The 15,358-nt window shown below is 38.1% G+C and overlaps 1 protein-coding gene across 5 annotated transcripts in view; it reads left to right on the forward strand.

Annotated features, from left to right (window-relative positions):
• Positions 1–15,358, forward strand: part of UBN2 (ubinuclein 2) — a 57,749-nt gene that overhangs the window by 25,874 nt on the left and 16,517 nt on the right. For all 5 annotated transcript variants that reach the window (XM_064453010.1, XM_064453019.1, XM_064453028.1 and 2 more), the window contains 8 exons: positions 2,818–2,888; positions 3,588–3,717; positions 5,006–5,124; positions 5,829–5,942; positions 7,304–7,447; positions 11,511–11,561; positions 12,861–12,903; positions 13,600–15,138. In XM_064453010.1, coding sequence (XP_064309080.1) covers positions 2,818–2,888; positions 3,588–3,717; positions 5,006–5,124; positions 5,829–5,942; positions 7,304–7,447; positions 11,511–11,561; positions 12,861–12,903; positions 13,600–15,138 — 2,211 coding nt within the window. The remainder of the gene's footprint in view (positions 1–2,817; positions 2,889–3,587; positions 3,718–5,005; positions 5,125–5,828; positions 5,943–7,303; positions 7,448–11,510; positions 11,562–12,860; positions 12,904–13,599; positions 15,139–15,358) is intronic.

The following is a 15,358-nucleotide window of genomic DNA, read 5'->3' on the forward strand; positions in this document are numbered from 1 at the left end:
TCCTTCTTTCCGTTGTGGATGTTATCTTAAGTTGAGAATAAATTTGTTGTTTGATTGCCCAGATCCTGGACAATCTTTTGTAAGATTATTTAATCTTAATTTTTATTTATCATTATATTTATATAATATTATAATAATTATATTTATAAATTTTAATTTTATGTAAAAATAAAGCATTTCCTTGTTCAGAATAAAGTGCAGCTTTTCCTTACTCAGAGTAAGTTTTGAAAAAGCAGTTGAAGTTACGACCTTATTGGGGAAAAAAATACAGTAGCAGAGCTTTCTTTGCTACAGGTTAGAGTAATGATAGAACATAATGCTTATCTTACCTGTATGTAAATGTCTTAGAGTTCTTGATTATTCTTAAAAGTACCAAGCCTAAATACAGCCAAAGGGTTAATATTTACTGAAGTGAGAGAGATCATTTTGTCTGCCTTTGAGTATTCAGGTTCTGCTATGAATCAACAGCAAGCTTCTAGCAAAACTGCAGAAGAACTAGATTAAGCCAGAAGTCAGGAAGTGTTAGTGGCCTGCCCCAAATTCATGCTGCTTCACTGTATAACGAGCCACACCTAGTTGGAAGAAAGCTTTAATTCATTGGCTCTTGGAAAACTTAACTCTTCTATCTCTGCTTTTGATAATGTCTTCTAGAAGTTTGGTGCTGGCTGAGCAAGGCAAGTCTACCCATACAGCTGGGGAAAAACTACACTGTGACTTCAATTGCAACTTCCTTACCTTCTGCAAATTGCAGTCAACTGACACATTATCAGTGGGGGAAAACATCTTCTAAAAAGCAGGCAAAAAGAAACGGGCCTTGTCAAATACCTACCAGGTTCACAGCTGTAGTGCTCTTTAGCACAAAGCAAGCTAAAAGCTGTAGGAAAAAGCAGACGTTCTATGAATGAAGTATGATATATCTAGCTAAAATTTTAGAAAGCCACTGACTAAATACAATAAAAGCTTCCTGACTTCCTTTTGTAGATTAACGTCTTCTAGTTCCTTAAGTGGGCAATTCTGAGCTACCATAACAAGGCAATATTGTATACAAGCAGGAAAGTAATAAAATGTTTTTTTTCCTATTGCAAAGGTAGCTGTCAAGATAATCTGTCTGTGGAAAAAAAACCCCACAGTTCAGTGATAGCGATGCAGTTTTTGAATCTGCCAATGTTGCTCTCTTCAAAAGCCAGCAATACTATCCAGTATGATAGTATAATGCTGAAATTGCCTTTTAAGGTCCACCTGGGACCAAAATGTCAAAGTGCATATTTCCTTTCACTTTTGTATAAACCAGAAGATTATGATAGTCCTTGTGTGAATTATGCTTGAAGATACTGCATTTAAGACTTGGCATTCTGGTTTCCTACAACTTGTAAACATTTATAACTTTTCTAATTTTTTTAGCAGGGCAAATGCTTCAATATTCTTAAACACATAGTAGCATCCCCTCATCAGCTGAATTTACAGTAAAAAGTAATGAGCAGAATGCAGTCCTTACAGGAACTTCAACTCTGGTATCAATGTTCATGACTGAAGTGGTAAAGCATTCAGACAATGGGCTACCTTATGGTTTCTCCTGTTTTCCTGTGAAGTGTAGAGTACACAATTCTGGAAAATATTTTTCTTTCAGACTTAAATAGGTCAGTTACAAAGAGCAAGACCAGAGAGTATTTCATAGTAATAACGGAATCTTATCAAGTTAACGCATTTATTGGTAGTTTTTAGTTATGTTGTCACTAATTTGTTTTTAGAAGGCAGAATTAGAAATTTTTTATTTATTTGAATATTCAGCCTCGTAGCACATTGGCTGCCTCTAATGTTTGTCAGTCACTGATGATACCACACTTGCCTACTTTTCTGCATGCATATCCATCTCTAGCTCCTTTAGATATTCAGTCTGGTCCCAGTGCCACAATATAAGATGACAATAAGCCTCTAAAAGTGGTGGTTTTTTCTCTTGATTTCTGTAAGTCTGCAGAGTGGATGAACACTAGAGAAAAGACCTTATTGATTTTTTTTTGTAGAATGGTACAGGGAACTGGCTTTCTTCTACAAGTTGTCATTGTTTGTGAAAATAAGAATCTAGGTGATAAGAACAAAGATAAAGGATTCTGCTTGGCAATTCCTGCGAGATCAGTAAAAACTTCTAATAAAAGGAAGTATGTATAGGAATATGGCTGTCTCTTTCCCCGCCCCTACCCCCCCACCCCAGACAGACTCAGGAGGAGACCAGACAAAAAGAGAAACAGTCTAAAGATGGGGAGAATGCTGGACAGCACCAGAAAAGAGGGATGAGGTATTTCTGTAGCATAATTCCTTTGTAGAAATTGCAATGAAGGATTGAGATGGATCTAAGAAGGTTGGGAAACTGTAACTGGGTGAGGCATGTGACAGAGAAAAGGAGCCTTTCAGAGACTTGAGAGTAGAAATGTGTTGATGCTCTTGCCTGCTTGACTTGTCAAGCAATGCTCCCCTTTTTAAAGCAAACAGTGGTAGTGGAATGTTGCTGGTGGTGAGATAATAGAACATCTCTACCAATTTTTCTTTGTGGTTATTCAAAATATGAATACATTAATATCAGTGATCCAAACAGATTCTAAAGAGAATGATTGTTTGCCCTAGAGCAAGGGATTTTTGAGTATAATAACAATCCTCATCTTTTTCCAAACAGCTGAGTATAGTTTGGCTTTTTAATTTTTTTCCAAGTAATGCTGTTCTCTGGAAAATAATGTGATACATCTGTAAAAGTAAAGATACAAAGGTTGTTGGGATAAAATGCTCTTACAAACTTTTGGATACTCTTTACTGCTGTATTTTCAGGCCGCCAAGATGTTTGATGAAGAAGGCAGGAAGAAGTTTTTCACACAAGACATGAATAATATTCTTCTGGAGTAAGTGCTTATCTGTACAACCTTCCCTTTTTGGAAATGGGGTGAGAGGAAAAGTACAGAAGAGGAAATATTATTGAGGTTGTTCCAACAAAGCCCTTAAAAGTCAATGAAGGTAGATCAGTCTAAGCTAGTTACTAGCTAAAGAGATTTATATAAAAATACAATTCCTGTCATGACTATCTGTCTGTCTTTATCCAGTGTAAAGTGTTTTGTCAAGTGTCCTTGGCTTCATGTGTTAAATTCAACAAAACTGCCATTATTTCTTCCTGTCCCTCACATTCATAACTCAAAACACCTTCAGCTTTCATGAAGGAAAATGCCAACTCTCTTTACTCTGTAATCCTTCAACTAAGCATTTAACATAGAAGGTTCTATGTTTGTATTTTAAGAAACAAAAAGTAATTTCTAGAAAACTGTAGCAGTCAAAATTGTGTCAAGATTGATGTGCAGTGGCGGGTGTAAATAAAATTTGAGTGACAGTGTTTAAAATGGCTGGAGAAGTATGTATATGATTAGTTTCTTGCCATTAAGACTTCCTCCTTTTGTAAAAACAAGTTTTATCTGAAAATGTCCCAAGCTGCTATTTTTAGTATGCGTAGCTAGACTGTTATGCATACAAAGCTTCCTTAGGTTTTTGTTGAGTTGTCATCTTCATCTTGGAATGCCTCACTGGTTAACTCTCTCTTGTTTGTTTGTCAGTATTGAGCTACAGTTACAGGAGATAAATCCTGCCATCCGCAATGGAGTGTACTCTCACCTTGAGGCTTTTGTGCCATGCAATAAGGACACACTGATAAAGCGTCTGAAGAAGTTACACCTCAATGTCCAGGTAATGACAGGGAGATTAGCTCCAGCATGAGTCAGTTATGCAATAGCGAGAGGATAGAATGCAGGAAAGTAGAGCAACAGCCACTGTCTCCAATAAAGCAAAAGATTTTTGGATCAGCTGCTAGATCAGCTTAAAAGCTTTTTTTTTCTGCATACCTGCTAATGTCACTCCTTTAGGAACAAATATTTTAAGTATTTCAGACCCTTCATTTGAGAATTGAAGTGCTTTCATCTTGAAAGTTTGGTACAGGGTGCATATCAAAGTAGCAGAACTAGAAAGCCACAATAATCATGGTTTTATGACAGGCTAAAAAAGAAATTACTATTGCATTCACTTCGGTGTCAAGGAAAAAGCAAGGCTAGATGGATAAGAGATGACCCAGGCTGTACAGTTTGTGCAAATTTGCCTTTGTGGCTAGGTCTTACAAATACTTTGTCATTTGCAGTTGCTTTTCTCTTAAAGAATCTGTTTTCCTATTGAATAAAGTTATCTGTGATCTGAAGTATCCTGGACTAAATCTTGCAGAGGATCTGCATGATCTTAGGATCATGAATGGAGAGATCTCAGAACTTGCTAAGAAGGCAAACAGATTAATATGCTATTTCTAAGCAGTAAGATATAATAGCACATAGTATTCTAGTTCTTCTCAAGAAGCAGTTATGAATAAGAATGTAAAGTCAGAAGATAGAAAGTAAAAGAGAATTTAAAAGATGTAGGGAAGTATATAGTCTATTACTTTAATGTTTGAAGTTCTTAATAATTGGAGACCATTCTAAACACATAGTCCTTACCTTTGAGGTACTAAACTACATATAGTAATCTAATACGTATATTTTGTTCATTACCTAGGATGTTTTTCTGCCACAGAGTTTTTGGAGACTTGGTTAATTGGGTGCTTATTTGCAAGTGCTGAGATACTTATCGGTCAAGTCATCTTGCTTTTTCCCCTCAGGTTTTCTTCCCTTCCCTATTTTGATTAAAAAGTATTATTTAATGAGATCATGCTATAATGTTTTGAGATATTCTTGATATGCTTCCTTGTGACTGTTTCGTTGTTTCTGGTCTCAAGACTTAGGAATTGTATGAAAAATTTCAAGTATGTCCATTTCTATAATGCTGTTGCACCTAACAGGATTCAAGTACCATGTAGGAAACTGCTGTTGCAGTCAATAGTTATTACTGGGAATATTGCCTCAGGAGTGAGCGGGAAATAATTTTTGTGAAACTATCTGAAACATTCTTTACATTGCATCTAATAGGACTGGTTTGGTGTTTTCTCTTGTCACAGGATGACCGCTTGAGAGAACCACTGCAAAAGCTGAAACTGGCTGTCAGTAACGTCATGCCTGAACAGTTATGCAAGTACCAAGAGGACTGTCAGGCCCGCAATCAAGCCAAGAATGCCAAGTAGGTATTGCTGGAGTCTGTGCATGCCCATTCTAGAGTCCGGCTGGAAATCTCCCTCCATGTTGTTCATTCCCTGAGCTTAGCAAAGTACTCAGCTCCAGTTTACAGGTGTCTAAGTTTTGAATTGTACAAAGTACTTAGTTTTGTATAAGTGATGTTATCACCTGACTCTAGAAAGAAACTCCATTAGCTGAATGAAATAGATCTTGAGAGAAAGAAATTATAAAGTGTGAGAAGGATACTGGAGATTCTCAAAATGCTGGATTAATGGGGGAGTATGGTGTGTTCCAGTTCTTGATATATTTTGTCCTTGTTCACTGTAACTGTTTCCCCATATAGTTAACTAATTTTAGACTTGGAAGAACATTAACAGATTGACAAACATCCTGCCATTTTCCAGTAGAGGGAAAAGATTCCTCTACTGGGAGAGGTTCATGTAGAGGCATTATGTGAACCTTACAGCCAGCATCCTTGATAGCATCCATAGTGTGTCCATTTGTCTCTGAGGACCATGAAGGTGGTGGGGAGAGGAAGATGAACAGTTAAGTTACCCTTTCAGAAAGGCTATAAAAAGAATCTGAAGACAGGTCCTTTTTTTTCCTTTTTTTTTCCCCTCCTCTAACACCAAAAATGACACTCCTTTCTCAAGGCAATATTTTGTCTGTATTGTATATCTATAAAGAAAACAATTGTTCTAACCATAGGTTGCAAGCGGAAGATGAAAGAGAGAAAAATGGATCGGAGGAAGATGATGATGAGAAACCTGGAAAGAGAGTTGTGGGACCCAGGAAGAAGTTTCATTGGGATGATACAGTGAGGTAAGACAAAACTACCTTTTCCACCAAGAATTTTCACTAACTCCATGAAGTGATCTCCAAAGGGGTGTTATTACATGGTACTATTTAATAAATGTTTCTCAGAAGTACACCTCAAGTTTTGGAGTGTGGGGCTAAATAGGCAAGCTAGAATGTTGCAATGGTAGAACACCTTTTTTCTTTAACTTGAAAGGCAAGATCATCCTATGTCCAGCCCTTTTCTCACTGCTTGTTTATCTGCTTTATCAAATGACATGAAAGTTTTCATGGTCCTAGGACTCTGAGCTTCTTCAAGCAAAGAACAGAGGTGTAAGCAGAGTTATACATGCTTCCCACCATTCTAGGAAGAGATCACAAAACACTATCACCCAATGAGCAATTAAGATTTCTACCACAATAGGGGCAGACCAGCAAAATTGGCTATGCTGGTTTGGCAAGCCTCCCAGTCCTTGGGCAAGCAGGCATCCAGAATGCATTAATCTTAAACCCTGCCCCCATCCCCTCTGAACACAAACTCAATGTTATTTCTCAAGAGCAACACCGATTCTTGTCTGAAATTATGAATTCACACTTTTCTGTTTCCTAGAATAGATTTTACTGAAAAACTGAGATTACTATTATTTAAATAATCTAGGTAGGATGTTAAGCAAGCAAATACTTCTAAATTAGTAATTTTCCATGCAAGATCTAAGCTGATTTTAGTACAAGTCTACGTTATTGAAATGAAGTGGTGAACTTCTCGTGATGGGTCTTTTCAGTATGTTAAGTCAACTGGGAAGCAAGCTTCATGGAATATATATGACCAGCATAGCTTGGGTTGACCTGGGGGGCCCCATACTTAAAAAAGAGATATTTAAATCTGTTTTTTTTTATTCAAGAGGCTCTGAAAGGCCAATGTTACTTTGTGCACTTCTGTATTTTTAAGGGCAGTAAAAGACAGCATCCCTGTCAGAAAGAATCATCTGTTAAAATATTCAGTATAGAATGGATTTCACTTGCCTTCAGACACTCTCCCTGTTAAGTGAGAGAGATGTCACTGTAAGCGAAGTGAGAGGAGATGTTTCAGCTCTGAGAAAATCACAAGGAAAATGTAAAATTGGTTACAAAAGGATAATAAGGATGAAAAAAGAATTGAGTCATACGGCCTGTTGGGAATGAAGAAGTGACAGTGGCGCAGATCATACCAATTGTAGTAGCAAACTTGTGCAGTGGCAAACTCCCAAAAAACATGATTGGAACTAAGCTGTTCCTACAACTGGCAATGGACAGCAGCTGTATAGCATCAGTGCTTTCATTTTGCAGCCTTTTCTGCTGAGATTTTGAAATTATTGTTCCTTTCAATATATTTGTGTGTGTTTCTGCAGGTCTCTGTTGTGTAACCTTGTCAAGATCAAGCTGGGATGCTATGAGCTAGAGCCAAATAGAAGTCAGTCTGCTGAAGATTACCTCAAAACCTTTATGGAAACAGAAGTGAAACCACTTTGGCCTAAAGGCTGGATGCAGGCAAGGTAAGATTCCTCCTTTATATATCTATTAATTTTGGTGTTAACTTTTTCCTGGATCTTATTTGTTGTCATACATTTGACTCAACCAAGTACTATTAATATTGGTTAAAACTTCAAAACATATCAGTGAAACAGGAATATCTTAAAAGAATGAATGTTTTTCGGAAGTTAATTTTCTATCTTGATTGCAAGCCTGAGAGCTAAAACCCCATTGTTTCCCTTGGAGAACTATTTACTTTTGTTGTCTGCTGGAGACTGAATTTACTGAAGTTCTAACACAGTGCGTGATGCTTTATTTGACAGGGTAGTAAGAGGTAGGGGGTAACTGCTTAGGAAGTTCTTTCTGTGATATAGAAAGTGATACCGATAGAGAAAGCAGTCTTGCCCCATATGTTATAAGCAGTCTGATAATGCAGTGTGGCATAAACTTTAAAATTGTAAGCTGGAATTTCAACACCAGAGTTCACAAAATATTAAGGTTTGGTTTTTTATTTCTTGTATGCAATTGGGGTGCTCTGTGATGCTGCAGTTAAATACGCCAGTTTATTAACGAAAACTTAGACTTGCTTCCTACTGACTTAAGAGAAAACAACCACACAAAGGGGAAGAATACAATGAGAGCAATAATAATCATTGTGAAATGCAAATTTGACAAGGTTTTCAAACACTTCATCTATATTTGCTTCTCCTGCTTTGAAGTGAGTTTTTTTCCTTCTGTAAGACCCATAGCAAAAGACAATTTCCCATCAATTCTTGACCTAACTGTAAAAGCTAAATGATACAACAATACCGATGATTTTGCTCAAGAATACTTTGATTGTACATTGGTCAAATCTGTATCAAGCTATAAAAATAACTACTGATGATTTCCTACAATACTCAGTGTAGAAAATGAAGGTGTAATAAGCTGCTTGTGAAATAGTAATGAAAGGAACAAATTAAGTTTTACACTTCTTGGCATACAGCTCACTTATTTCTCTTCAAGGATTATTTTTTTTATAGTAAGTATGCTGATGAATGAGATGCTATATCTTCTGAAGATTTTATTGAAGTAAATGAGCCAAGGAATCCCGCTTTAGCTTATGGAGATCACTGATAGTTGCAAAATAGTTAAGTGATAGTGTGACATCATCCAAGAATACATAGCAGTGAAGCATGCTAAAACACTGTATTTGGAAGCTATATAAGAGATATGGTTCTCTCCTTTCCATATAATGTGCTCAAAATTTACATAAGCTTTTAAACTATCTATAAAAGTGGCTTCAACAAAAAACAAAAAACCCCAAACAAACCACCACCCTCAAAAACCAAACAACCAAACAAAAACCACCAGCAAGCCAAACAAACCCAAGAGCTGCCTGATGGCAACTTTCTGCTGCCCAGCAAGACTTCGTTTACCAGCTGGGCAGTTTTGGTACCATGATGATTTACAAATTGTCTTGTATGTATGGGGAGGTGCTTCCCTGCTTTCTCTTTAAGAACTGATGTATTGTAACTTGTAGGCACACAGTTATGCATGGAAAGAGGAAAAGCAAGTATTTCTTGGAGTCTGATGGTAGTAACTCCTAATACAGCACATGTTATTTGTATGCTGAATGCTTACCTTGTTGGGATGTTAGGGTAGGGGTTATCATGCTGAAGGCTTATAATTTTTTTTACCTTCATATGTGGCCTCAAGTGAAAAGGAGCTATGTAAACTGGAAAAAAAATAGGCATTTAATGTTAAAAATGGCCTACTGACTATGTATTTCATAAGGAATTCTTATTAATCAGAGTGGGTTTATGGTACCAGAACTTTGTGGGTTCAGCCCAGAGGAAAAATGTCTTGCTCTTTCAAAGTTAACTGTATTTAATGTTCCTCATAGCTTAATATAGAAGTGAGGTAAGGTGTCGACCATAACTTTAAGTTGCACCTTGTTCATTTGTGCATGTGTATCACAACTGCCTTTGTCATGTGAATTTTCTATGTGTGTAACTTCCATACTTTGCCCCAAGAAATTGTTTTTTTTATTATTCATGGCTTTAGAGAAATACTTCTTGTCCTAAATGATCCCAAAGCCTTTTCAAATACTGTAGCCCATTTTTTTGTAACTATGTTGCATATTAATTCCATGTGTGTCTGAAAAAAGCCTGCAACCTAAATATGTGTGTGTTCAAAAAAATGTAAGGAACAGGAGGTCTGATTCCTTTAATTCCAAGAGTTTTGTCATCTTTGGTGGTGGTCATGCAAGTAGGATTGCAGCACTTCTATTTTGCGCAGATCAAACAGCACACTTGACTTGAAATCATGATCAGAGAGAAACAATCTCAAACTGATCTTTTTCACCAACTTCTATATCTAAATATACGTATGCAATGGATTATTTCCCAAGCACGTTGCTGCTTTGGAACACACACTGCACTGTCCTTTCTTCATACCATCTCTCTGATTTCAGCTTTTGCTTTTGTCTTCAGCCTTTACGGATGATATTACAAATTACTGGGGCCTGAGATTCATTTTCACAGAATCACAGGTTGGAAGGGACCTCAGGGATCATCTAGTCCAACCTTTCTAGGAAGAGCAGAGTCTAAACAAGGATGGCCCAGCACCCTGTCCAGACGACTCTTGAAGGTGTCCAACATGGCTGAGTCAACCACTTCCCTGGGGAGATTATTCCAATGGTTGACTATTCTCACTGTGAAAAATTTCTCTCTGGTGTCCAATCGGAATCTCCCCAAGAGCCATTTGTGTCCATTCCCCCTTGTCCTCTCCATGTGACTCCATGTAAAAAGGGAGTCTCCATCTTCTTTGTAGCTACCCCTTAAGTACTGGTACATGGTGATGAGATCCCCTCTGAGCCTCCTTTTCTCAAGGCTGAATCCTTGGGATTTTTATTCCCCAGGATTAAGGAACAGACAAGGCACCAGGAAGGAGGTGGGAGGGAAATATTCTAGAGAAGCTGGGTAGGTCAGAAAGTGGCACAATGAACTTGTGATGAGGAATGTTTCTTTTACTTCATGATGTTCTTCATAGGCATTCAGTAGTCTCTGACGGGGAGCAATGTAATACAGATTTGGAGGTTAGTATGGTGAAGAAAATGTGAAAGTGGAATCTGATAAGTAAGGCATTGGAACTGTAGTGAGAAGATGTCAGTGTTTTCTTACCAGGTTATGTGAGATTTGTGGATGCTTGGATTTTTCATAACCCTTGCAGCTGTACAGGATGTGTTATCAGTGGTGAAAAGCTCTTGTTTAGACAGCTGTTTGATATGGTTGGTGTTAGTATTATGGCAGTGGTGTAGGAAAATCTTGTCTGTTTTAGTTTGCCTACCTGGAAACAGGGAATGGGACTAACATCTCATTAATCGGGTATGTATAGCTGCATTTGGGTAGCAAGCTGTAGGATAGATACAGGCCAGGAATCATTTTCACTTCCTACTTGTCACCTCAGGAGTTGATAACATGGAAGTAAAACCATGTGAAGTGTTGAGATTTGTCATACCAACCCTTGCCATTTTTTGGCTCTGTAGTAAAATGTGTAAGTCCAGTGTAATTGAAGTAATGAAATGGTACTCAATGGCCTATACAAAACACTGAAGAAAATTAGACGCTAGCTTGGCTACTGTATTCTGACTTTATTCCTCAGTGCTTTAAAAAAAAACCACAAAAGTAACACAACAGACTAACCACAAAACCCAAACTGATGATCAATGTGTGGACATGAAGAGTTCACAATAATCCTTAATTTGATATTTAAAATACTACATTAGTCTTTGAGTAAGAGATAATTCAAGACGTATTTCTTCTGTCCAGCTGAAGGAGGTAATATTCCCTCATGTTGACTTCTGCTTGGCCATTTACTGAGGTATTTTGAATGTAAACTTGAAATCTTTTTTTAGCACTCTTCTGTTCGTGACTGCCTGAAAGTATATCATGATAGCAATACAGACGAGCTACCAACTAGCTACTTTGGGGACAGATAATGAAAGGGTGGTTCTGAAAATTCAAGGATTCTTGCATATTTGGTGGTCATGTGCCGATTGTCCTGTAAAATCACTTTATGTTTCTTTTCTTGCCACTCTTCTAGGATGCTTTTTAAAGAAAGCCGAAGTGTTCACAATCACCTCACTTCTGCTCCGTGAGTATAATATTGACAACTTAGTATCTCTAGGTTGTTGATAGCATCTTTTCCCATCTTCATACTACCTTTTTTTGGACAGAGGGGAGGAAAGAGATATTTTAGGATTTGTTTGAAGAGATGTACAACACTAATGTGTTTTTCTAATGCTTTAATTTAGATATATAGATGTAATGTTTTTGTGGCATTATATTTTAATTCAGTTATGAAGTGCCTAGGTAAGTCTATATTATTTTTGGATTAAAGCCTTTTACTGAGAGTATTTCAAAGCACTGTACACTACCTACATTTTCCTGTGCAGCATATTAAATTGAACTCAGACTGCAGTACTTCTTGCACTTTTCCTCATAAATATCTCTGTAACCACAGAAGGCTATGTATCTTAGTCGAATTTTACCCTCTTGATTTTCAGAGAACGCTGTGTCCCTCTCAGGAGATGCCTGCATTCAGTCAGAAGTCAAATAAACAATTATGACTTCAAATAACACCCAAATTACCACCTCTGTGATAAATATGATTAATGTAGGATATTTTTCTACATAATAGCAAAACTGAGTCATGGTCCACCTACAGGAAGGTCTTTTTTTAACCAGGCATGTTCCTAGTTGCCTAGGAAAGGGGAATAAATGACCTAGAAGATGTAAATCTGGAGATCCTCTTGAAGAAATAGAAATGAGAAAAGGTGTGAAATGCTTAACTTCTAAGTTGAGGCTGATGACTGGTAATCCTTAATGCAGTCCTTGCTTGCGTAACTGCAGTTGGTGCTATGGTGTTCATGTACAGTGTAAAAGAACCTGGAAGTTTGTTAAATGGTTTCTTGTGACAAACAGAAGTTAGATACAACTTTCTCACAGTTGATAGCCAGCAAAGCACTTTTTTTGGAGGGGGGAAAGCAACTGGTTTTATGTGGTTTGAAATATAAATGAGAGCACAAAGTATACTCCTCAGTGACAAAAATATCAATGTAAAGTGAAATTCTGTAACTATTACAGGTGACGAGTTTAGACAAAGCTCTGCTAAGTAGACAAACTCTTAAGATTATAAGAGGCTGAAATAACTTGATATTTTGAAGTCTCTCTAAATCGGAAAAGTAAAAAAGAGCTCTTCTGACATATATCAGGTTATATCCGCAATTCAGTGAATTTTGCATACTTAGAGATACATGACAAAAAAATGGATTAAAAGTGTACTTGTTCTCTTCCCCCCCTTATATTTTAACCTATTTTCTATTTCAAGGCTGTTTCATTATTAAAGCTGGAATCCAGTAGTCATTCTTATAGTGTATCTCCTCTGTTTTAGGGCAAAGAAGAAGGTGATTCTGGCCCCTAAACCCAAAGTGAAGGTAAATGCCTGTTTAGATAACTGAATTTTATATGACCATTTCATACAACCTGTTTTCCTGCCTCTGGTCCAGAAAAATTCTGGCAGAAGGATTCCATCAGGAAATGCTATAAGAGCTTACTGACTTGGTGATGTATTACTTTATAGAAACTAGTACAAAAGGCTTCTGTATATCTTTGTAACTTTAAGCTATATTAACTCTTTGAAAACGGACTACAAAGAGGTACTAGTTCCAGTAAAGTTTCACATTTTTTAATATGTGCTTTGTGTTTGTTTTCAGCTTGTATTAAATTTGGCAACACTGGAAAAACTGTGTGGTTGGGAGGATAACATAGTAAGTTGATAGAGGTTCTTATTAGACTAAGTGTTGTCTTAGTTCAGTAGCAATTTTACCTAGCAATCAGATTAGCTGTTCTTCACAGCATTGGTTATTCTTAACTGTGAGGCAGTTAGACTTAGAAGTGTGGGGCAATTCTAGTTATGTGGAGCAACAGCACTAGGTTTTTGAATACAAATATTGAATTAGCACACAGGACTCCAACACCTAGATATATCACAGGTGTCTTAATATGAAAATTTCAATAGTAGATCTTTGGTTCATCTGAGTTTACAGAATAATAGTATTACACTAAAGAAGACTTCAGATCTACTCCAAAAAGGTTATTAAACATGTATTTTCTTATCTTTTCATTCCCAGGACTCCAGTCCAAAGAAAGAACAGAAAACCTGTATGTCTTCAGTCAATTCAGGTTGTGCTACTGTACTGAGTTCCAGCACACCTGTTTGCACCCCAGCCAGCTCTAGCTGCACACCAGCTCCAGAGACGATCTGCTTGGATGACTCACTGGATGAAGACCTTTCTTTCCACCCACCCTCACTGGACTCTATTTCTGACGCTCTGGCAGTTATCAATAATGGTGCCAAGGGATCACCTCTTGGGTCCACCATAGACACACCAACATCCAGACCTCGTCCTGGGCTGAGGGAAGAGAAACTAGCAAGCATTATGAGTAAGTTGCCCCTGGCAACTTCAAAGAAAGTAGAGCCCAGTCAAACAGCCCATTCATCAAGTCTTATTGCTGGTCACACAGGGCCGGTACCAAAGAAACCCCAGGACCTAGTTCACACTGGTATCTCTTCAGGCCTTATTGCTGGATCTTCAATTCAAAATCCTAAGGTTTCCTTAGAGCCTTTGCCAGCCAAACTACTTCAACAAGGATTACAGAGGTCAAGCCAGATCCAAGCTGCTTCCTCCTCTTCACAGACTCACGTTTCTTCCTCTAAGACCCAAGCAGCTATTTCCACCTCCTCTCAAAGAACCAAGGATGCTAGTATCTTGGTATCATCTTCTGAGGCTCAAGGTGGTTCTTCCTCAACATCACAAATGACAAAGGTGCACCAGCATTCCGCTGTACAGCAGAAATATGTATCTCCTTTACAAGCAACTATTAGTAAATCACAGACCAATCCAGTGGTGAAACTGAGTAGTAATCCCAAACTGTCTTGCTCATCACCAGTCATCAAGGCTCAAGATAAGTCTGTAGTATATCGCCTGCCTTTGTCTAATCCCTCATCTGGAAGTGGCTCTCAAGTGTCTCACCCACTGGTTTCTCGGACAACATCCAGCACCTCTACCTCTAGTAACTATTTAGCCAAGGCTATGGTGTCACAAGTTTCTTCCCAGGGTTTCAAGCCTCCCTTCTCCATGGCTGCCTCTCCCAAACCTGCTGCCTCTCCCAAGCCCACTGCATCTAAGCCCTCTGTGACACCCAAGCCCAATGCATCACCTAAATTTTCATCCAAGTCCACCTCATCCCCCAGGCCTGCAGCAACACCCAGTTCTTCCAGTTCAAGTGCACTAGTTTCCCAGAGCAGTCACTCCAGCAACAACCCCCTTCACAAACAGACCAGTGGTGTAAATATCAGCAGGCAGTCTCCCACAATGAATTTGCTGCCCTCTAATCGCACCTCAGGCCTTCAGCCTGCAAAGAACCCTCAGGCTTCTTCAAAATTGCCCAACTCTTCTCCTTCTGGAACTGTTGGTAAAAATAATTTGGGTGGAGTTGGAATGAATGTACCTGCCAGCAGAGGCAGTAACCTTAACTCAAGTGGAGCTAGTAGGACTAGTCTGTCTGGGGGAGCAGGAAGTGGAACACAGGGTGCTACTAAACAATTGTCAACTCCACACAGACCATCTTCTGCCTCAGGGTCTCCAGTTGTAGCGGCCAGTGTGCAGGTATGCATCTAACAAGTTTACATTTAAACCTTACATTAATATTTATCATATTTATTTTGTAAAAATTCTTTCTTGCATTATCTTGATCTGAAAATGTGTCATAAATTTAATTTTATACTTTACTAAGCGTAAATCCCAGGATTTCGTACTAGTGAAGTGTAAGTATTTCCAGTTGATGTGAAATGCAAGGATCAGTCCACCCAGAATCAATCCTCACTGT

Source organism: Phalacrocorax carbo, chromosome 1, assembly GCF_963921805.1.
Source record: "Phalacrocorax carbo chromosome 1, bPhaCar2.1, whole genome shotgun sequence".
Classification (NCBI taxonomy): domain Eukaryota; kingdom Metazoa; phylum Chordata; class Aves; order Suliformes; family Phalacrocoracidae; genus Phalacrocorax; species Phalacrocorax carbo.